This window comes from Globicephala melas, chromosome 9 (assembly GCF_963455315.2).
Source record: "Globicephala melas chromosome 9, mGloMel1.2, whole genome shotgun sequence".
Lineage (NCBI taxonomy): Eukaryota > Metazoa > Chordata > Mammalia > Artiodactyla > Delphinidae > Globicephala > Globicephala melas.
This window is the reverse complement of record NC_083322.1, coordinates 43,699,177-43,723,248: the sequence shown is the minus strand read 5'-3', so window position 1 is coordinate 43,723,248 and position 24,072 is coordinate 43,699,177. Positions and strand designations below refer to the sequence as shown.

At 40.7% G+C, this 24,072-nt stretch overlaps 1 protein-coding gene across 1 annotated transcript in view; it reads left to right on the top strand.

Moving 5' to 3' along the window:
• The window catches only part of FKBP9 (FKBP prolyl isomerase 9), a 50,985-nt gene that overhangs the window by 7,511 nt on the left and 19,402 nt on the right, over positions 1 to 24,072 (top strand). The window contains exons 2-6 of the mRNA XM_030857488.3: positions 7,034 to 7,179; positions 7,729 to 7,918; positions 8,185 to 8,330; positions 18,979 to 19,168; positions 23,596 to 23,741. Coding sequence (XP_030713348.2) covers positions 7,034 to 7,179; positions 7,729 to 7,918; positions 8,185 to 8,330; positions 18,979 to 19,168; positions 23,596 to 23,741 — 818 coding nt within the window. The remainder of the gene's footprint in view (positions 1 to 7,033; positions 7,180 to 7,728; positions 7,919 to 8,184; positions 8,331 to 18,978; positions 19,169 to 23,595; positions 23,742 to 24,072) is intronic.

Here is a 24,072-nt window from a genome sequence, read left to right as displayed (position 1 = left end):
CAGTCTAATGTACAGCAATGTGAATATAGTTAATAATACTGTATTGTATACTTGACATTTGCTAAGAATGTAATTCTTAAGTGTCCTTACTACAAAAAGAAAAAGAAAATGGTAACTATGTGAGGTGATGGATATGTTAATTAGCTTCATTGTGACAATTATTTCACGATGTATCAAAACATCAAGTTATACACCTTAAATGTACGCACTTTTTATTTGTCCATTATACCTCAATAAAGGTGCAAGGGGGAGTAATGTATTCGGTTATTATTTGTCTAAACTGAACCTAACATTGGCATTTAGAGCAAGCTGTCTTTTCCTTTCATAGTTGATCAGAACTTCAGCTCTGCTAACCATAGGGCCATTCTCTCTCCCCTTTGTAATGGCCATTTTAACTTCATTTCTCGCTCTGAGATCAGAAGAATCTCAGCAACAAGTAGTATACATGCAGGTCAATTTTTGGCAAAATGTTTTAAAATTAATTTAATTTTTAAAACAATACAGATGCACAGAGTTTTAAAAGCAGTTAAATAATTCCATAAAGCTTAGAATTATAGTTACCAAGCTGCTAAGAGTGGGGAAGGGGCTCCGGGATGAGGTGTAGCTGTTCTGAATTCGGACTTTGATGCTCCAGGTTTCCTTCTGCCCTGCGGCCTCCGCAGGCTCTAGGAGGCACATGGCGTCCACCCTTGACCAGATCCCCTTTTGCATACACCCAGATTCTGTTTCTTCCCTTCTAGGTCAGTTTCTGCCCCTCCGTTCCCTTTCCATCTTCCAAAATGTTGCCATCTCTTGACAGCAAGGGTCTCTGCTCTGGTTTTCTCAGTCCTTTTTTAAAAAAGAGCTTAGGAGCTTGGCTAGGAATGGGCTTTGGGGGCTCTAGAGAAGTGAGTGTGTTCAGTTTGCCGTATGTTCTTTTTAAAGTTCATCCTCACTGCAGGTTGAAACCTGCATTTAGAAGTAGAGCCACAGTATTTATGCTTTAAGAATGCAGCCACAGGGGTAGTTACCTATCCTGAGGAATAAGCGCAAGACAGTGTATGCTTGTTTGTAGCAGATGAGTGAGTTGAATTTGAGTGAGTTGAATATGATGGGTGTTACGTGATGTCTCCTGTCGTAGTGGTCCTTGAGCTGATCGGCTGGAAGAGCATCGCTGGAGGGTGCTGCAGCCGCCTCCCATACCCCCCTTGGGGCAGAGGAAGGTAGAAGTGTCAGGGGCAGCAATCAAAGGGTCTACAGCAGTGAATGAGCAGGGGAGAAAAAAGAAGCTGGTGGAGAGGAAAGGGGGTGTTGGATGTGCTGGATAATTTCCATTTGCCTTTCTAGGTCCACTCTACCCCTGTTCCACTTGCTTTTTACTCTGGGAGGTTGACCTATATGGACTACCTGTGCATAGTACGGGTTATATCAGTGACCCTCTTGTAGTCCGGCTTGTGGCTAGGTTCAGCCATGGGGCCTCAGCAGGAGATCAGAGGGAGGGAGGAGAGTGTGGTGGAGATATTTATTCCTCTGGCTCCCTGCCTATAGAGTCATCACATGGGCTGTGTCCCTAGACCAAAGGTCCTAGCTTAGCTTCTGTCAGGTGCTCTGAGCTCCCTCTCTGTTCCTGGATGCTTCAGGTCTGGGTGTGACAACAGCACTCCCTTCTTGTCCCCAGAGGTACTGCATTGTCCCTTAATTGTTTCTCTGCACCCTGCACACGGCCCCTTTATTAAAGTGTCCTGGAGCTGCCTAGTTTGTGCCTATCATCTCTTTCCTGCAGGACCTCGATTGGGACATCTGCAAATCAGCCCAATACTGGGACAGGCTGAATAAGGGCTAATTCCAGCACTTGCAGAAATAATTTTCATGACCAGCTCCTGGCTGGACCCTGCGTATGAATTTGTTCCAGTAGTACTGACCAGCACAGACTTGCTGAGAACAAATTTATTTTTCCAGATGGTCAGAGTTTTCAGCTGTAGACAAAACTGGCCTTGCTTGTTAGTTTCTCATGTATGTAAATTATACATTTTCTTTCGGAAAGGTGTTTTTTGTTTCTAGCATGTTGCTTAGGCAGTCATCAAATGCATAAATTAATGCTGCGAGGCCATACCAGTTTTTATACATCATCTAGGGAGGCCCTGTGCATGGAGGATAAGAGTCAGATAGTCCTGGGTTCTAGCTTTTCTTCCCATTTGGCTAACTTTGTGAGCTTGGGAAATTTTTTCACCTCCCAGGAGCCTGAGTATCAGCACTTACCTTCAGGTGTTGTATGAGGATTAAATGAGATAGCGTATAGAAAAGCTTAGGTTACCCCTGTGCCTGACACATAATAAACGCTCTCTAAATAGTAGTTATTATTAAAAACTCTCATTAAATTTGGGTTCTGTGGATGAAAAATAGAAAGTTCCGTGCCTGGGAAGTCTTCGAAGCCTGAATTCTGGTCCATAAATCCTCCAGTTTGATGATGGTTCAGGGTGTGGCAAAGCCCCAGCCAAGTGAAACTGAAGAGCTGGCATTCCCCAGGGTGGGTTTCGGTCCCCCGGAGACAGAGGGTGGAGTCGTAGAGCCAACTTCGGCACAAAGCTGATTATGTGCTTTTGTTCTCTGGCTTGTCAGCCAGAACTTGGACATTTGCTTTCTGTTCACTGACCTTGGAGAAAGGAAGGCTGTGAAATGGACTCTAAAACTAGGAGGAGAAAGGGAAGGAGAGGGCAGGTCTGAGGAAGATGACCTGACAGATGGTGAGGTGGACTGTGCTGCTCTCCCAAGCTGTTCATTAAGGAAAATGAGGAAAATGTAGAAGTAATTTACCAAGTGAAGGGCAGGTAAATTCCAACAGCCCTTAACATTTTATTACATAAGTACAGTCGTCTCTTGGTATCCATGGGGGATTGGTTCCAGGACCCCTTTGGATACCAAAGTCTTCAGATACTCAAGTCCCTTATATAAAACTGTATAGTATTTGCATATAACCAAGGCACATCCTCCTGTATACTTTAAATCATCACTAGATTACTTCTGATACCGAATACAATGTAAATGCTATGTAAATAGTTGCCGGTGTTCAGCAAATTCAGGTTTTTGCTTTTTGGAACTATCTGAAATTTGAAAAAATATTTTCAATTTCCAGCTTGTCGAATCCATGAAGTGAAACCTGTGAACATGTATTCCATGATCATTTTGAAATTAAGAGAGAATTAAAGAGAAGACAAATCGTCACCTGAAATCTCCTACCCATAGATTACTATTGGTAATATTTTCACGTGTCACCTTGTGGATTTTTCACATGTATCTATATATATAAGTTCAAAATGAGATTATTTTATATGTGGCACTGTAACCTACAGTTTTCTCTTCATGTGTATGTCCTTCTAGTGCCAATGAATAGAAATGTTAAAATTTTTTTTATTGAGGTATAATTGACATATAGTATTATATTAGTTTTAGGTGTACAACATAATGATTTGATATTTGTATATATTGCAAAATGATCACCGCAATAAGCGTAGTTAACATCCATCACCATGCATAGTTACAAAATATTTTTTTCTTGTGGTGGTAACTTTTTTTTTTTTTGGCTTTGTTGGGTCTTCACTGCTGCGTGCGGGCTTTCTCTAGTTGTGGCGAGTGGGGGCTACTCTTCCTTGCAGTTCGTGGGCTTCTCATTGTGGTGGCTTCTCTTGCTGTGGAGGACAGGCTCTAGGCACGTGGGCTTCAGTAGCTGTGGCTCACGGGCTCTAAAGCGCAGGCTCAGTGGTTGTGGCGCATGGGCTTAGTTGCTCTGCAGCATGTGGGATCTTCCCTAGCCAGGTCTCGAACCCGTATCCCCTGCATTGGCGGGTGGATTCTTTTTTCTTTAACATCTTTATTGGAGTATAATTGCTTTACAATGGTGTGTTAGTTTCTGCTTTATAACAAAGTGAATCAGCTATACATATACATATATCCCCATATCTCTTCCGTCTTGCGTCTCCTTCCCTCCCACCCTCCCTATCCTACCCCTCTAGGTGGTCACAAAGCACCAAGTTGATCTCCCTGTGCTATGTGGCTGCTTCCCACTAGCTATCTATTTTACATTTGGTAGTGTATATATGTCCATGCCACTCTCTCACTTCGTCCCAGCTTACCCTTCCCCCTCCCCGTGTCCACAAGTCCATTCTCTAGTAGGTCTGCATCTTTATTCCTGTCCTGCCTCTAGGTTCTTTATAACCATTTTTTTGTTTTGTTTTAGATTCTATATATATGTGTTAGCATACGGTATTTGTTTTTCTCTTTCTGACTTACTTTGCTCTGTATGACAGATCTAGGTCCATCCACCTCACTACAAATAACTCAATTTCATTTCTTCTTATGGCTGAGTAATATTCCATTGTATATATGTGCCACATCTTTTTTATCCATTCATCTGTCGATGGACACTTAGGTTGCTTCCATGTCCTGGCTGTTGTAAACAGAGCTGCAATGAACATTGTGGTACACGACTCTTTGAATTATGGTTTTCTCAGGGTATATGCCCAGTAGTGGGATTGCTGGGTCATACGGTAGTTCTATTTTTAGTTTTTTTTTTTTTTTTTTTTGTGGTACGCGGGCCTCTCACTATTGTGGCCTCTCCTGTTGCGGAGCACAGGCTCCGGACGCGCAGGCTCAGCGGCCATGGCCCACGGGCCCAGCCGCTCCGCGGCATGTGGGATCTTCCCGGACCGGGGCACGAACCTGCGTCCCCTGCATCAGCAGGCAGACTCTCAACCACTGCGCCACCAGGGAAGCCCCTGTTTTTAGTTTTTTAAGGAACCTCCATACTGTTCTCCATAGTGGCTGTATCAATTTAGGCAGGTGGATTCTTAACCACTGTGCCACCAGGGAGGTCCCAATGATAACTTTTAAGATTTACTTTCTTGGCAACTTTGAATATGCAACACATTATTATTATTTTTAAAAATTAATTACTTAATTATTTTGCGGTACGCAGGCCTCTCACTGTTGTGGCCTCTCCCGTTGGCGGAGCACAGGCTCCAGACGTGCAGGCTCAGCGGCTATGGCTCACGGGCACAGCCGCTCTGTGGCATGTTGGATCTTCCCGGACTGGGGCACGAACCTGTGTCCCCTGCATCGGCAGGCGGACTCTCAACCACTGCGCCACCAGGGAAGCCCTAATTTATTTATTTATTTATTTATTTATTTATTTATTTTTGTTTGTTTGTTTGTTTGTTTTTGCGGTACGCGGGCCTCTCACTGTTGTGGCCTCTCCCGTTGCGGCGGAGCACAGGCTCAGCAGCCATGGCTCACGGGCCCAGCCGCTCCGCGGCATGTGGGATCCTCCCGGACCGGGGCACAAACCCGTGTCCCCTGCATCGGCAGGCAGACTCTCAACCACTGCGCCACCAGGGAAGCCCAATTTATTTATTTTTATCTTTGGCTGTGTTGGGTCTTCGTTGCTGTGCGCAAGCTTTCTCTAGTTGCGGCGAGCGGGGACTACTCTTCCTTGCCGTGTGCAGGCTTCTCATTGCGGTGGCTTCTCTTGTTGCAGAGCACGGGCTCTAGGTACATGGGCTTCAGTAGTTGTGGCACTTGGGCTCAGTAGTTGTGGCTCGTGGGCTCTAGAGCGCAGGCTCAGTAGTTGTGGCGCACGGACTTAGTTGCTCCGCAGCATGTGGGATCTTCCCGGACCAGGGCTTGAACCTGTGTCCCCTGCATTGGCAGGCAGAATCTTAACCACTGTGCCACCAGGGGAGCCCTGCAACACAATATTATTAACTATAGTCACCATTAACTATATTCACTGTACAGTATTATTAACTATAGTCATGTATAGTAATGCTATACATTACATCCCTATAGCAGAAATCTGTTATTTTTAAATGGCCATAGAGCATTTTATTATATGTCCTTGCCTTATATGTAATCAGTGCCATACTCTTGAACTTGTAAGTTATTTCCAGTGTTTAGTTATTATAAACCAAGCTCTGTAGTCATTTTCTTAAACACAGTGTCTAAAACTCTGTAGGTGTCTCTGCCAGTATGTAAGGTACTTGTAGGCAGAGTCCATGCCTTGGACTTTTTTATATCCCCCAAAGCCCCTAGCATAGTATCCTAATTGGCACCCCCTTGCTGTTGCTAAGTTTGACATGGAAGAGGATGAGAGCTTGGATCATAGCCATGATTCCATTATTTATTTTCCTACTTAAGGCCATCACCAGTCAGCCTTTAAAACACATGTATTAGTGATTTCAAGACCACATCAGACTTTCTGTCACCTGCAATAATTATGTATGGTAATATTGGCATAACCCTTAGGTTTTCAGAGTACTTTTCACATCGTTATATGGTACAGATCTTGTGATGGCTATTATCATCACTCACATTTTGCAGTGGAGGAAACTGAGATTAAGAGAGTTTAAGTGCACTTCCTGCTATACCACGCTGCCTCTTTGTTTAACTTATTGACTTAAAAGAAAAAAAAAGAAAATTAGTGTTAATTTGCGCATGAGTATCTGTGATATTGCTGTTAGGTACCAATCACGTGGAAATGGAGTAAACTTTTTTTTTTTTAATGGAAGAATTGGTGGATATTTCACAACAAACAACATATATTTTTCTCTAGAGAGAGTTATGCTGATGCTTATCTGACTAGATTTGCTGGCAATATTCAAGGTAATTAAAAAATTCCAACCCTGCAAGTACTGTCCAATGAAGATATTTCCTGCATCAGTAACTCCTCTGTGGGCTTTTTTTTGCTGTACGCGGGCCTTTCACTGTTGTGGCCTCTCCTGTGGCGGAGCACAGACTCCGGATGTGCAAGCCCAGCGGCCATGGCTCACGGGCCCAGCCGCTCCGCAGCATGTGGGATCGTCCCGGACGGGGGCACAAACCCGTGTTCCCTGCACCAGCAGGCGGACTCTCAACCACTGCGCCACCAGGGAAGCCCTCTCTGTGGGCTTTTTACTTTGCAGTGACCTCACTCTGTCCATGGGTACATTTTTACAGGTTAGTTTCATTAAGGGAAGGATTATTCATACTTTTCCTTCTCTCTCCCTACCTTTTGGGTCTTCAGCTATGACAGAGACTCCACTTTCAACGTGTTTGTGGGAAAAGGACAACTGATTGCAGGAATGGACCAAGCTCTGGTCGGGATGTGTGTAAATGAGAGGCGTTTTGTGAAGATCCCCTCAAAGCTGGCCTATGGAAGTGAAGGAGTTTGTAAGTGTTTGTTCTGTGCTTGTAAACACATCTGCCGAAACCACCAGAACATTTGCAGGCTCTTCAGTCAGGCAGACTAGAGTCTTCGGAAGCTTCGGGTAGGGGAAAATGAGAAGCTGTGAGCACACACACACACACAGCTAAAATCTCATCTTAAGAGTTTATTTATTCTAGATATGAAAGAAGTGTTATTAACACAGGTGTACTGAATGTTATCCTTGCTGAGAGGAAATTTTTGTGTTTTTTCTCTTTTCTTTAAATTTCATTTGGAGGGAGTTCCCTGGTGGCCTAGTGGTTAGGATCCTGGGCTTTCAATTCCATGGCCTGGGTTCAATCCCTGGTCAGGGAACTGAGATCCCGCAAGCCACAGGGTGCGGCAAAAAAATTTGTTTTTCATTTGGAAAAAAGGAAGGAATGTGGTTCATTTTGGAATTGTATGTGACCTCTCGAGCCCTTTTGGCTTCCATTCACCTTGGCAGCATCCTAGGTGTTTATTTGTCTGGCCCAAAAGGCAGCAGCTTCTCAGTGTGAACTCTCTTTATTTTCTAGCTGGTGTGATTCCCCCAGATTCAGTGCTTCATTTTGATGTACTTCTGATGGATATTTGGAATTCGGAAGATCAGGTTCAGATTCACACTTACTTCAAGCCCCCCAGTTGCCCTCGGACCATCCAGGTGTCTGATTTTGTTAGGTACCACTACAATGGAACGTTCTTGGATGGGACACTGTTTGATTCGAGGTAAGTCCCGCCATTCATGGTAGTATCATTGAAATGCCCCTTAGTTCTTTCTCTCTCATCCGCTTTTTTATGCCCATGGAGAAATCAGAAAAGGGATTCATTCCCAACTGCTCTGTGATTGGGAACAAAGATGTATACATGCTTTCTCTCCAGGGATGGGTATGAGTTCATTGGTAGCTGAATTTTGGGTAACAAAAACCTTTTGAAGGATGAATTGGAAATGCCCTCATGGTATGGAACTTTTCCCATTTCTCATTGGTTTTCAGTCACAATCGCATGAAAACATATGACACATATGTGGGAATTGGCTGGCTGATTCCTGGAATGGACAAAGGGCTGCTGGGGATGTGTGTGGGAGAAAAGCGCATCATCACCATACCTCCTTTTCTGGCCTATGGAGAAGATGGAGATGGTAAGTCCTTCTCATTCTTTGAGCCACTCTCATCTGTCTTGATTTCTTTTGCAGTGGTTAATTTAACATATCGTGTGAAACCCACCAGAGCTTTTGGTCTAGACGTGCAGTGTCCAGTATGGTAGCCACTAGCTACATATAGCTATTTACATTTACATTAGGTTAAATAAAACTTTAAATACTGTACCTCGGTCACACTGCCACAGTTCATGTACTTCAGAGCTGCTTGTTGCCAAGGGCTGCTATACTGGACAGGGCAGATACAGAGCGTTTCCATCACTGCAGAAAGTTCTATTTGGACGGTGCTAGTCTAGATCATTTGCTGTCTGATGAGTAAGTTGCAGAAATCTCCACCTATTAATGGTCATTGTTGTTCTTTTTCTTTCCACCTAACACTATTTTATTTAAAAAAATTTTATTTGAGTCTAGTTACTTTACAATGTTGTGTTAGCTTCTACTGTACAGCAAAGTGAATCAGCTATGCGTATATATATATCCCTTCTCTTTTGGATTTCCTTCCCATTTAGGTTACCACAGAGTATTGAGTAGAGTTCCCTGTGCTATACAGTAGGTTCTCATTAGTTATCTATTTTATATATAGTATCAATAGTGTATATATGTCAATCCCAATCTCCCAATTCATCTGACCCTCACTGTTGTTCTTAAGTAAGACATCTCGGGACTTCCCTGGTGGTCCAGTGGTTAAGACTCCATGTTTCCAGTGCAGGGGCGTGGGTCCCATCCCTGGTCGGGGAACTAAGATCCCACAAGCCGTGTGGCCAAAAAAAAAAAAAAAGAAAAGAAAGAGAAAAAAAAAGAAAATGTGATGCTATTTAAGAAGTTTACTGACAGTGATACCTGACTTCTAATAACCCCCTAAAATAATGTTTTCCAAGCTATGTTTTCTGAGAGTTCTAGGTCTACAGAGCAGGAGGAGAGGGGAGCCTTCTCTCCTGTCGACCTCCACTTTTATTACTGGGAATCTGCAGACAGTTTCTTTAAAAACCTGCTAAAGGAAAAATAAAGCTTGAAAGTAACTGCCGCAAATATATCTTAATTCTCCCCTCCCCAAGATATGTTATTATTCTTATCACTACTCAAACTCTCTCATCCTTGGCTAATGGAAGTTCATTCTCCTTGTCTCCCAAATCCTTTTATCATCATCCACATGCATATGAGGTACGAAGTAAAGCTAGATGCCTAGCCCGATGTGATGAATGTTATTTATTTATTTTAAATAAATAATAAATAATTTAAATATTTTAAATACATAGTTTATTTAAAATAAATAATAAATAATTTAAATATTTTAAATAAATAGTTTATTTAAAATAGTTATTTTTAAATGCTTTATACTTTGACACTGTGCTCAGCTATCCAGGTATAAATTTAAACAGGTGAATTGTATAGTATGGGAATTATATCTCAATAAAGTTGTTATAAAAAGAAGCAAATATTCAGGTAGTACATAATAATGCTAGAAAAATTTAAACCCTGGGGTTACCGTAAGGCTTTCTGTTTTCTATTAAATTAAAAGATACAGAAAAATAAAAAAGATTAATATTCTATCACACATCCTCCCACACCCACACCTGCATTTCAGGGATTAACCACACCTGGCGATCCAGAGGCTGACTCAGCAGCCTGCTTTCAGCAGATTTCACCATTCCTCTGAGGGGAAGGAGACAGAGGGGTGGGCTCTGCCAAAGAGCCAGTTGAAGGAGCACAGTCTTGGCATGCCCTGTGGTTCACTTGTCTAGGCCTTCTCCTTTGCATGACATAACAAATGGCAAGTAAGAGTGTTGAGGTAAGTGGTTTGTCAGGTAACTAACTTCCTTCTATCCCAGAGTCCTGGATTTAGAGTTACTTATTGGTTGATGTTGATCTTTGCAGGAAGAGCTAGTGCCCCATAATCTCTTCATGTGGATTATCGTGTGGCACATATTCAATAAATCCTCACTGTTAGGAGTATCCATGAGAAGCAATACCATCCTGAAGTGAAATAGAAATGATTGGAGGACTATTTATGTTTTGGATTGTGGGTGCCATTTTTTCCCCTCTTATCTCAGCTAACTTTAGTTTTACTTATATCTTGTTTTGGATGAATTTAAAGGATTGAATTTTTGTCTCTTTAAAAATTGGGGAACTTCCCTGGTGGCGCAGTGGTTAAGAATCTGCCCGCCAGTGCAGGGGACACGGGTTCGAGCCCTGGTCCGGGAAGATCCCACATACCACAGAGCAGCTAAGCCCGTGCACCACAACTACTGAGCCTGCACTCGAGATCCTGTGAGCCACAACTACGGAGCCCGCGTGCCACAACTACTGAAGCCCATGTGCCTAGAGCCCGTGCTGTGCAACAAGAGAAGCCGCTGCAATGAGAAGCCTGCGCACTGCAACGAAGAGTAGCCCCCACTCGCCGCAACTAGAGAAAGCCTACACAGAGCAACGAAGACCCAACAAGCCAAAAATAAATAAAATAAAATAAATAAATTTATTTTAAAAAAAGTTGGTTGTGAGGGACTCTGGTAGAGCTCACACCAAGGAGTACTTCCCAGAACTACTGCTGCCAGTGTCCTTGTCCCCACAATAAGCCACAGCCACCCCCTGCCTCTGTAGGAGACCCTCCAACATTAACAGGGACTCAGATTGATCTCTGAGATGACCCCACAACTTTAGCAAGACTGAATGATATGAAGGAAAAAACCTATATGTGTGGAAAAAGGACAGAAACTAGAAAAAGAGCTGTGCGGCTGACAGGGTCTTGGTGCTCCAGCCGGGTGTCAGGCCGGAGCCTCTGAGGTGGGAGAGCCTAGTTCAGGACACTGGATTACCAGAGACCTCCAGGCCCCACGTAATATCAATCGGCAACAGCTCTCCCAGAGATCTCCATCTCAATGCTAAGACCCAGCTCCACTTAACGACCAGCAACCTCCAGTGCTGGACACCCCATGCCAAACAACTAGAAAGACAGGAACACAACCCCACCCATTAGCAGAGAGGCTGCCTAAAATCATAATAAGTTCACAGACACCCTAAAACACACCACCGGACGTGGTCCTGCCCACCTAAAAGACAAGATCCAGCCTTATGCACCAGAACACAGGCACCAGTCCCCTCCATCAGGAAGCCTCACAACTCAGTGAACCAACCTCACCCACTGGGGACAGCCACCAAAAACAACAGGAACTACGAACCTGCAGCCTGCGAAAAGGAGACCCCAAACACAGTAAGTCAAGCAAAATGAGAAGACAGAGAAATATGCAGCAGATGAAGGAGCAAAGTAAAAACCCATTAGACCAAACAAATGAAGAGGAAATAGGCAGTCTACCTGAAAAGGAATTCAGAGTAATGATAGTAAAGATGATCCAAAATCTTGGAACTAGAATGGAGAAAATACAAGAAACATTTAACAAAGACCTAGAAGAAATAAAGAGCAAACAAACAATGATGAACAACACAATAAATGAAATTAAAAATTCTCTAGAGGGACTCAATAGCAGAATAACTGAGGCAGAAGAACGGATAAGTGACCTGGAAGATAAAATAGTGGAAATAACTACTGCAGAGCAGAATAGAGAAAAAAGAATGAAAAGAATTGAGAACAGTCTCAGAGACCTCTGGGACAACATTAAGTGCACAAACACTTGAATTATAGGGATCCTAGAAGAAGAAGAGAAAAAGAAAGGGACTGAGAAAATATTTGAAGAGATTATAGTTGAAAACTTCCCTAACATGGGAAAGAAAATAGCCCATCAACTCCAGGAAGCACAGAGGGTCCCATATATGATAAATCCAAGGAGAAACACGCCAAGACACATATTAATCAAACTATCAAACATTAAATACAAAGAAAAAATATTAAAAGCAGCAAGGGAAAAGCAACAAATAACATACAAGGGAATCCCCATAAGGTTAACAGCTGATCTTTCAGCAGAAACTCTGCAAGACAGAAGGGAGTGGCAGGACATATTTAAAGTGATGAAAAGGAAGAACCTACAACCAAGATTACTCTACCCATCAAGGATCTCATTCAGATTTGACGGAGAAATTAAAACCTTTACAGACAAGCAGAAGTTAAGAGTATTCAGCACCACCAAACCAGCTTTACAAAAAATGCTAAAGGAACTTCTCTAGTCAGGAAACACGAGAAGGAAAAGACCTACAATAACAAACCCAAAACAATTAAGAAAATGGTAATGGGAACATACATATTGATAATTACCTTAAATGTAAATGGATTAAATGCTCAAGCCAAAAGACACAGGCTGGCTGAATGGATACAAAAACAAGGCCCGTATATATGCTGTCTACAAGAGACCCACTTCAGACCTAGGGACACATACAGACTGAAAGTGAGGAGATGGAAAAAGATATTCCATGCAAATGGAAATCAAAAGAAAGTTGGATAAGCAATTCTCATATCAGATAAAATAGACTTTAAAATAAAGACTATTACAAGAGACAGAGAAGGACACTACAGAATGATTAAGGGATCAATCCAACAAGAAGATAAAACAATTGTAAATATTTATGCACCCAACATAGGAGCACCTCAATATATAAGGCAAATGCTAACAGCCATTAAAGGAGAAATCGACAGTAGCACAATAATAGTAGGGGAGTTTAACACCCCACTTTCACCAATGGACAGATCATCCAAATGAAAATAAATAAGGAAACACAAGCTTTAAATGACACATTAAACAAGATGGACTTAATTGATATTTATAGGACATTCCATCCAAAAACAACAGAATACACTTTCTTCTCAGTGCTCATGGAACATTCTCCAGGATAGATCATATCTTGGGTCATAAATCAAGCCTTGGTAAATTTAAGAAAATTGAAATTGTATCGAGTATCTTTTCCAACCACAACACTGAGACTAGATATCAGTTACAAGAAAAAAACTGTAAAAAATACAAACACATGGAGGCTAAACAATATGGTACTAAATAACCAAGAAATCACTGAAGAAATCAAAGAGGAAATCAAAAAACATGTAGAAACAAATGACAATGAAAACATGACAACCCCAAACCTATGAGATGCAACAAAAGCAGTTCTAAGAGGGAAGTTTATAGCAATACAATCCTACTTCAAGAAGCAAGAAACATCTCAAAAAAACAACCTAACCTTACACCTAAAGCAATTAGAGAAAGAAGAACACCAAAAAACCCCCAAAGTTAGCAGAAGGAAAGAAATCATAAAGATCAGATCAGAAATAAAGGAAAAAGAAGGAAACGATAGCAAAGATCAATAAAAGCTAGTTCTTTGAGAAGATAAACAAAATTGATAAACCATTAGCCAGACTTATCAAGAAAAAAAGGGAGAAGACTCAAATCAACAGGATTAGAAATGAAAAAGGAGAAGTAACAACTGACACTGCAGAAACACAAAGGGACATGAGAGATTACTACAAGCAACTCTATGCCAATAAAATGGACAAATTCTTCGAAAAGCACAACCTTCCGAGACTGAACCAGGAAGAAATAGAAAATATAAACAGACCAATCACAAGTATTGAAATTGAGACTCTGATTAAAAATCTTCCAACAAACAAAAGCCCAGGACCAGATGGCTTCACAGCCTTCACAGAGTTCTCAAAAATATAGCAGAGGGAGGAACAGTCCCAAACTCATTCCACCATCACCCTGATACTGAAACCAGACAAAGATGTCACAAAAAAAGAAAACTACAGGCCAATATCACTGATGAACATAGATGGAAAAATTCTGAACAAAATACTAGCAAACAGAATCCAGCAGCTCATTAAAAGGGTCATACACCATGATCAAGTAGGGTTTATCCCAGGAATGCAAGGACTCTTCAATATATGCAAATCAATGAATGTGATACACCGTATTAACAAATTGAAGGATACAAACCACATGATCATCTCAATAGATGCAGAAAAAGCTTTCCACAAAATTCAACACCAATTTATGATAAAAACCCTCCAGAAAGTAGGCATAGAGGGAACTTATCTCAACATAATAAAGGCCATATATGACAGACCCACAGCCAGCATCGTTCTCAGTGGTGAAAAACTGAAATCATATCCACTAAGATCAGGAACAAGACAAGGTTGCCCACTCTCACCACTATCATTCAACATAGTTTTGGAAGTTTTAGCCACAGCAAGCAGAGAAAAAAAAAGAAATAAAAGGAATCCAAATTGGAAAACAAGAAGTAAAGCTGTCACTGTTTGCAGATAACATGATACTATACATAGGGAATCCCAAAGATGCTACCAGAAAACTACTAGAGCTAATCAATGAACTTGGTAAAGTAGCAGGATACAAAATTAATGCACAGAAATCTCTTGCATTCCTATACACTAATATGAAAAGTCTGAAAGAGAAATTAAGGAAACACTCCCATTTACCATTGCAACAAAAAGAATAAAATACCTAGGAATAAACCTACCTAAGGAGAAAAAAGCCCTGTATGAAGAAAACTATGACACTGATGAAAGAAATTAAAGATGATACAAACAGATGGAGAGACATATCATGTTCTTGCATTGGAAGAATCAACATTGTGAAAATGACTATACTCCCCAAAGCTATCTACAGATTCAATGCAATCCTTATCAAGCTACCAATGGCATTTTTCACAGAAGTAGAAAAAAAAATTTCACAATTTGTATGGAGACACAAAAGACCTCGAATAGCCAAAGCCATCTTGTGAAAGAAAAACGGAGCTGGAGGAATCAGGCTCCTGGACTTCAGACTGTACTACAGGGCTACAGTAATCAAGACAGGATGGTACTGGCACAAACAGAAATACAGATCAATGGAACAGGCTAGAAAGCCCAGAGATAAACCCACGCACATATGGTCACCTTATTTTTGATAAAGGAGGCAAGAATATCCAATGGAGAAAAGACAGCGTCTTCAATAAGTGGTGCTGGGAAAACTGGACAGCTACATGGAAAAGAATGAAATTAGAACACTCCCTAACACTATACACAAAAATAAACTCAAAATGGATTAAAACGTAAAGGTAAAGCCAGACACTATAAAACTGTTAGAGGAAAACATACGCAGAACACTCTATGACATAAATCACAGCAAGATCCTTTTTGATCCACCTCCTAGAGAAATGGAAATAAAAACAAAAATAAACAAATGGGACCTAATGAAACTTAAAAACTTTTGCACGGCAAAAGAAAACATTAACAAAAGGAAAAGACAACCCTCAGAATGGGAGAAAGTATTGCAAACGAAGCAACTGACAAAGGATTAATCTCCAAAATATACAAGCAGCTCATGGAGCTCAATATCAAAAAAACAACCCAATCCAAAAATGGGCAGAAGACATAAATAGACATTTCTCCGAAGAAGATATACAGATTGCCAAGAAACACATGAAAGGATGCTCAACATTGCTAATCATTAGAGAAATGCAAATCAAAACTACAATGAGGCATCACCTCACACCGGTCAGAATGGCCATCATCAAAAAATCTACAAACAATAAATGCTGCAAAGGGTGTGGAGAAAAGGGAGCCCTCTTGCACTGTTGGTGGGAATGTAAATTGATACAGCTACTATAGAGAACAGTATGGAGGTTCCTCAAAAAACTAAAAATAGAACTACCATACGACCCAGCAATCCCACTACTGGGCATATACCCTGAGAAAAGCATAATTCGAAAAGAGTCATGTAGCACAATGTTCATTACAGCACTATTTACAATAGCCAGGAAATGGAAGCAACCTAATTGTCCATTGACAGATGAATGGATAAAGAATATGTGGCACATATATACAACGGAATATTACTCAGCCATAAAAAGAAACGAAATTGAGTTATTTGTAGTGAGGTGGATGGACCTAGAGTCTGTCCTACAGAGTGAAGTAAGTTAGAAAGAGAAAAACTAATACTGTATGCTTACACATATATATGGAATCTAAAACAAAAAAAAGGTTCTGAAGAACCTAGGGGCAAGACAGGAATAAAGACTCATATGTAGAGAATGGGCTTGAGGACACATGGAGGGGAAGGGTAAGCTGGGACGAAGTGAGAGAGTAGCATGGACATATATACACTACCAAATGTAAAATAGATAGCTAGTGGGAAGCAGCTGCATAGCACAGGGAGATCAGCTTGGTGCTTTGTGACCACCTAGAGGGGTGGTATATGGAGGGTGGGAGGGAGACGCAAGAGGGAGGGGATATGGGGATATATGTATGCATATGGCTGATTCACTTTGTTATACAGCAGAAACTAACACAGCATTGTAAAGCAATTATACTCCAATGAAGATGTAAAAAAAAAGTTGGTTGTGAGTTCCCAGACATTGGGAACAGACTTGTGGGTGCCAAGGGGGAAGTGGGGTGGTAGAGGGTTGGATTGGGAGTTTGGGATTAGCAGATACAAACTATTGTGTATGGAATGGAGGGACAACAGGGTTTTACAGTGTAGCACAGGGAACTATAGTCAATGTCCTGTAATAAAGCATAATGGAAAAGAATATGAAAAAGAATATATATACGTTTGTATATGGTGTTAGGTAGTGTTCTAATTTCATTCTTTTACACGTAGCTGTCCAGTTTTCCCAGCACCATGTATTGAAGAGCCTGTCTTTTCTCCATTGTATGTTCTTGCCTCCTTTGTCGTAAATTAGGTGACCATATATGCGTGGGTTTATCTCTGGGCATTCTATCCTGTACCATTGATCTTTATTTCTGTTTTTGTACCAGTACCATACTGTCTTGATTACTGTAGCTTTGTGGTATAGTTTGAGGTCAGGGAGCCTGATTCCTCCAGCTCCGTTTTTCTTTCTCAAGATTGCTTTGGCTGTTCAGGGTCTTTTGTGTGTCCATAAGAATTGTAAAATTTTTTGTTCTAATTCTGTGGAGAATGCCACTGGTAGTTTGATAGGGATTACATTGAATCTGTAGATTGCTTTGGGTAGTATAGTCATTTTTACAATATTGATTCTTCCAATCCAAGAACATGGTATATTTCTCCATCTGTTTGTCATCTTTGATTTCTTAGAATAGGAGAAAATACTTGCAAATGAAACAACAGACAAAAGATTAATCTCCGAAATATACAAACAGCTCATGGAGCTCAATATCAAAAAAACAAACAATCCAATTAAAAAATGGGCAGAAGACCTAAGTAGACGTTTCACGAAGGAGGGCATACAGATGGCCAAGGGACACGTGAAAAGATGCTCAACATCACTAATTATTAGAGAAATGCAGATCAAAACTACAATGAGCTATCATCTCACGCTAGTCTGAATGGCAATTATCAAAAAATGTAGAAACAATAAATGCTGGAAAGGGTGTGGTGAAAAGGGAACCCTCTTGCACTGTTGGTGGGAATGTAAATTGATACAACCACTATGGAAAACAGTATGGAGGTTCCTTAAAAAACTAAGAATAGAACTACCATATGACCCAGCAATTACTGGGCATATACCCTGAGAAAACCATAATTCAAAAAGACACGTACCACAATGTTCACTGCAGCACTATTTATAATAGCCAGGACATGGACGTAACCTAAGTGTCCATTGGCAGATGGATGGATAAAGAAGATGTGGCACATATATACAATGGAATATTACTCAGCCATAAAAAGAAACAAAATTGAGTTATTTGTAGTGAGGTGGATGGACCTAGAGTCTGTCATACAGAGTGAAGTAAGTCAGAAAGAGAAAAACAAATACCATATGCTAATGCATGTATATGGAATCTAAAAAAAAAAAAAAATGGTACTGATAAACCTAGTTGCAGGGCAGGAATAAAGATGTACACATAAAGAATGGACACGGGGTGGGAGGGGGAAGCTGGGGTGAAGTGAGAGTAGCATCGACATATATACACTACTGAATGTAAAATAGTTAGCTAGTGGGAAGCAGCCCCATAGCACAGGGAGATCAGCTCGGTGCTTTGAGGTGACCTAGAGGGGTGGGATAGGGAGGATGGGAGGGAGGCTCGGGAGGGAGGGGATATGGGGATATATGTATGCATGTGACTGATTCACTTTGTTATACAGCAGAAACTAACACAACATTGTAAAGCAATTATACTCCAAGAACGAACTATTAAAAAAAAAGAAAATATATATATATATGTATAACTGAATCACTTTGCTGTACAGGAGGAATTAACACAACATTGTAAAACAACTGTACTCAATAAAATAAATTTTAAAATAATTGTCTGTGAGTTCCAAAGAACAAGTCTGTGTAGTGTTCTCCAGAACCAGATCCAAGCTGTGGAATGTCTGTGATTTGCATCTATATACAAACAGAAACCCACAGAGGTATGTATTTGGGTTTGCATGTGGGTATATAACCACTCACATAGAGCCTTGATTTGCAAGCACAAGCATAGAAAATGTGGTCACAGTATTCTCCATGTCATTATTATCGGTTTGCTCCTTTTTCTGAGGAAGTCAGGCTTCAAATTATACCTGCCAGCCCTCGGTTGGACACCACGTGAGATAGCACGGTTAGACACCATGGGGGACCACCCAAGATGTGGAAGAACATTTGTTTCCTTGGCTGGGAAACTTCAAGGAATGTGTAACACCAATGTAGTGGGTGTTGAATTGTAGTTAAAGTATTGATACTTCCTAAATCTTGTGTCCTGATTTCATCATCTTCCTTCATTCCACTCTAGGGAAAGACATTCCTGGGCAGGCATCTCTGGTGTTTGATGTTGCATTAATGGACCTCCATAACCCCAAGGATGGCATTTCCATTGAGAATAAGGTAGTTCCTGAAAACTGTGAGCGGCAAAGTCAAACGGGGGACTTTCTCAGGTATCATTACAACGGCACACTTCTGGATGGTACATTCTTTGATTCCAGGTAAGCAAACAACAGGGTCCTTCACTTACCAGAACATCTTATTAAATATAGTTTATAGCTTGTCAGTGCTGATTTTGAGTTAGTATTTTCATCTCCAGTATAGGTTTCTATTTTCTGATACTGAATTCCTTCAGAGGTTGTTAGAACGGTCTCCTTGGGGCCTGTGGGAGATGGGTCTGCAGGAAAGCAGGAGAGGCTCACCCTGGACTCCCACAGTCCCTCTAGACTGTGCTCGGCTATTCAAGTATAAACCCAACTCTGGGGTCCAAGGTGGAAAGTGACCAGGAGGCAGGTCCAGGCGGTAGGATGCGAAGAGAAGAGACTTGGTGCTGGGAGATCTGGATTCCAGTCCCTGTGTGTGGTGCACTAGGTGTGTGACTTTGGATAGCATTTGACCTCCCTGAGCTTCAGTTTTTTCGTTGTTGTTAGCACCTTTCTCAAAGAGATGGTTAGATTAAAGAGAGAAGGTAGGCAGAAGCACTTTGCAAACTTTCATGGTTTATCTGCTGCAGGGACTGTTTGGATGCTGGGCGGAGCCTGTTGTTATTCAAAGCTTTGTTTATCAGGCTTAGCCTGCAGTTGTGAGCAGGCAACAGGTGTTTGGTATGCGTTGCTCATTCAGGTGGCATGTGTTGTTTGGATTCCTTTAGCTTCCTATAGAGCAAGCAAGTAGTGACAGCAATCTACCTGTTTCTCTGAGGTAAGAGACTTCTCGTTTAGTTAGTCACCCAGAAACATTACAGACTTTTTATACGGTATAATTTTATTTGCATAATTCATTCTTACCACTCCGCGGATCCCTTCTTTTAAATTTTTCATTTGACTTTTTTGGAAAAAGGCAGTAGTCTCATGGTTCAAAATTAAAACAAAATATGCATTAAGATGTGTTGTACCGACCATCCCTGCCAACCTCACATCCCCCTCCCCCCAAGCCACTTAGAGTTAACCACTGTTATTAATTAGTTTCTTTTTTATTCTTCAAATGTGTGGATTTTTTTCCTAAAGCAGATATAAGCAAATACAATTGTTATATTATTTTCTCCGCTTTATAGTATATAGCATATAGAATACTATATACATACATATATAACATTATGTATTATATACATATACAGATAACATAATGCTACGTACTATATACACTATTATGCTCCTTGCTTTTTTTTTAATTAATTAATTTATTTTTGGCTGCCTTGGGTCTTCGTTGCTGCGCATGGGCTTTTCTCTAGTTGTGGCGAGCAGGGGCTATACTCTTCGTTACGGCACGCGGGCTTCTCATTGCGGTGGCTTCTCTTGTTGTGGAGCACAGGCTCTAGGCGCACGGGCTTCAGTAGATGTGGCATGTGGGTTCAGTAGTGTGGCTCGCGGGCTCTAGAGTGCAGGCTCAGTAGTTGTGGTGCATGGGCTTAGTTGCTCTGCGGTATGTGGGATCCTCCTGGACCAGGGCTCGAACCCATGTCCCCTGCATTGGCAGGCGGATTCTTAACCACTGCGCCACCAGTGAAGCCCCTGCTCCTTGCTTTTTTTCACCTTGGAATTTTTCCATATTAATGCGTAGAGAGAAATCATTTTTTATGTCTGTGTAGTGTTTCATTGAGTGAATATACCATATTTATCTAACCATTCCCCATTGATGACATTTGAGTTGTTTTTATTTTTTCTATTAAAAAAAATTGAGAGAGTGTGTGCGTGTGATTACTTGTCACATATGATCTTGGTTCTGTCTTTTATTCCCTGGAATTTTATTTTTAGTTGAAAAGCCATTTTTCTAGTGGATACCAGATTTCTTTTCATATTAATGGAACCAGTTTTCTTAGGTTTCAAACAGATTTCCATTTTAGTACACTGGGGTCTAATCCATCCTAAGAGCTAAGTAATATTCCATTATATAGGTTTGCCTTAATTTAGTAATCAATCCCTATTATTTTCTATCTTTTGATGTTCTAAGAGGGACTGCAATAATTATTTTTGTAGCTAAATCTTAAATAATATGATTGTTTCCTTAGGATAAATTTCTAGAAGAATCTCTAGGTTTAAGGTTATGTGTATTTTTACAGCCTTTGATATAAGTACCAAGTTGTCCTCAAGGAAGGTTTTACATCACTAAGAGTACCCCATTTCCTGCAAACTCAGCAACATTGGGTATTATTTAAAAATAATCTTTGCCAATTTATAGGAGAAAAATAGAACTTTATAATTGTAATGTGAATTTCTTTGATTGCTATTAAGGTTGAAATTCTTTCAAATGTTTATTGACTATTTGGATATTTTCTTTTGTGATTTACCTGTTTGTGTATTTGCCTGTTTTTATATTGAGGATATTGGTATTTGTCCTTTTCTTATTAATTTAAAATCTCTGTACATTAAAGATATTAACAATTTTATGGTTGCATATTGTTGAAAACATACTGCCTGTTTATTTGCACTTTAATTTCGGTTGTTGTGATTTTTGATCTGTTTAAATATAAACCTTTTATGTTGTTAAATACATTCCATTTCTCCTTTATGGCTCCCTTTATTCTTATGTAAATTCTTATATATTCTGTCTTGAGTAACTTGCTAAAAAGTCTCTCCCTGCCCCTGGACTTGTTTATTTTTCCCCTAGAGTATATAAATATTCACCTGTATTTTCCTCCTGCTCTTCTAATGGCTTTATTTTTTTATCCTTTAAAATATTCTCTATTAGAATTTTTATTTTAAAGAATATTATGTTCTTGTTGTATAAGTGAAACAATGCAAAGATATTTAATAAAATGTAATAATTTCACATCAACCCCTTCCATTTTCACCACTTGAAGTAAATATTAAAAAGCTTCTGCAGGCTCTCTTCAGTGTTTATAAATGCTTTCATGTTTCAATCTTAAATCCATCTGGAATTTATTGTGGTGTTCAGTATGACAGTAAGGATCTAAATGGTTTTTTCCAGATGGTTAGCCAGTTTCTCCAACACCCTTTATTGAATAACTGTATTTTCCTCACTCATTTAAAATCTGACATTGATCATGTACCAAATTCTTGTATACACTTTTGGGTCTTGGTCTAGAATTTTTATCCTTTTCCAGTGATCTAGCTATTTCTGGGCCACAATCATACCTTTAGCTATTGTAACTTTTTAGTTTGTATGATAGAGAATATTCTTTTTCTTTTTAAACATCGTTTTTTCCTACTGTGATACATTGATATGGTTCAAAATCCTAAAAGTGTAAAAGAATATACAATGAAGAATTTTTCACCTATCCTTGTCCCTCAATCACCCAGTTCCCCTCTTCACAGGGAACCAGAGTTATGCACTTCATAGGTCTTCCATACATATACAGTGAAATACAGATAATTATGTAGAAAATCTGCTTCCTGGATGAGGAGAATCATTTGTTACTATCATTTCTTCACGCCCCTTGGCTTTGTGGTCCCTGAGGGGTGTTGAGGAGGAAGAGCCTCTCACAGCTCTGCCTTTTCATCTCCCTGGTCCCACTGCTGACCATCTTCTCTGACACAGTCATCCTTGGGCTGTGTTTGATGAGGTGACAGTGGAACTGACTGGCTCTTTCTCAGGACAAGCTTTTTGCCACATCTGCTCCAGCTGGGGGTGGGTAATGGGTACAGATCACTGTGGTTCAGAGTTCAGTATCTGAAGAGGCAAATGAAGTTTTATTATTTTATTCTGGAATCATCAGGCTTTGTTTTCTCCAAACTCAGTAATCAGACTCAATTGGCAATTAATACAGAGGCTGGATCTCTCCACTGAGTGGAATGCCTGGGGCTCCTACCAGAGGCACTTGGGAAATTCAGGTACTCACCGGGTGGTAGCTTGGTGAGCATGGATTGCAGTAGGGCGAGTTCACTGCAGAGTTAAATTGCTCTCAGTATATATGCTACTTTTCTGGCAATCTGAATATTCATGTCCCACATATACAGATACTCTCCTCTTTAGAGAAATTCTTAGTTTCTTTTTTTTTTTTTTTCCTTTTTGGGCTTTCATTTGAAACTTTATGTTAGAGTAATAGAAGACTCTAGAACTTCTAAGTTGTTTCTTTACAAGAGATAACAGAGAAATTCTTAGTTTCTGACAAGGGCGCCCTTAATGCTTTTTTCATTAACCTGACATGGTCAACAAGCGTAGAGTCCGATTTACATTATAGCTACATTTCTGCATGATTGCTTCTTGTAACCTGCATCCCATTCATAACTTGACCAAACCAGAGGGCTGGAGGGCTTATTTCTGGGAGTGTTTGTGCAGGCGGCAGCTCCCACGCAGTGTGTGGATCCTTGTTCATCATTTCAGGGGAGCGTGTTTCCTGGCTTGTACTCAGATTCTAGGGTTCACCCTATTCTGGAGTCTGGAGGCCCCTGCGCTCTGTTGCCTCATGGTACCAGCTACACTGCTGCTGCGGTATTCCTCGTGACCAAGCTCTTTTCCTCTTTCCCAGCTACTCGCGGAACCGCACCTTTGACACGTACATTGGGCAGGGCTACGTGATTGCTGGGATGGATGAAGGTTTACTCGGCGTTTGCATTGGAGAGAAGAGGAGGATCGTGGTCCCCCCTCACCTGGGGTATGGCGAGGAAGGAAGAGGTAAGCGCTGGCTGCCTTCTAAGACTGCCTTAGAGAGGCACTAACTGATGCTTCCACGCTGCTTGGAACCAGGGCCTCTGGCAAAGCCTAGAAGCTAGTCTAGCTTCAGACTCGAATACTCAAATAACTCTAGTTTCTAGAGATGCTCTGTCATGACTCCTTGTTCCCCCTGCCCGTTTTCCTTTTCCTTTTGGAAAATTTAAAACCTACACCAAAGTTGAAAGAACTGTACAGTGAACTCCACTTAGATTCACCAGTCGTCAACATCTTGCTATATTTGCTTTATATATATAACTACAGTACATTTTTTCTTCGTTGAGCCATTTGAAAG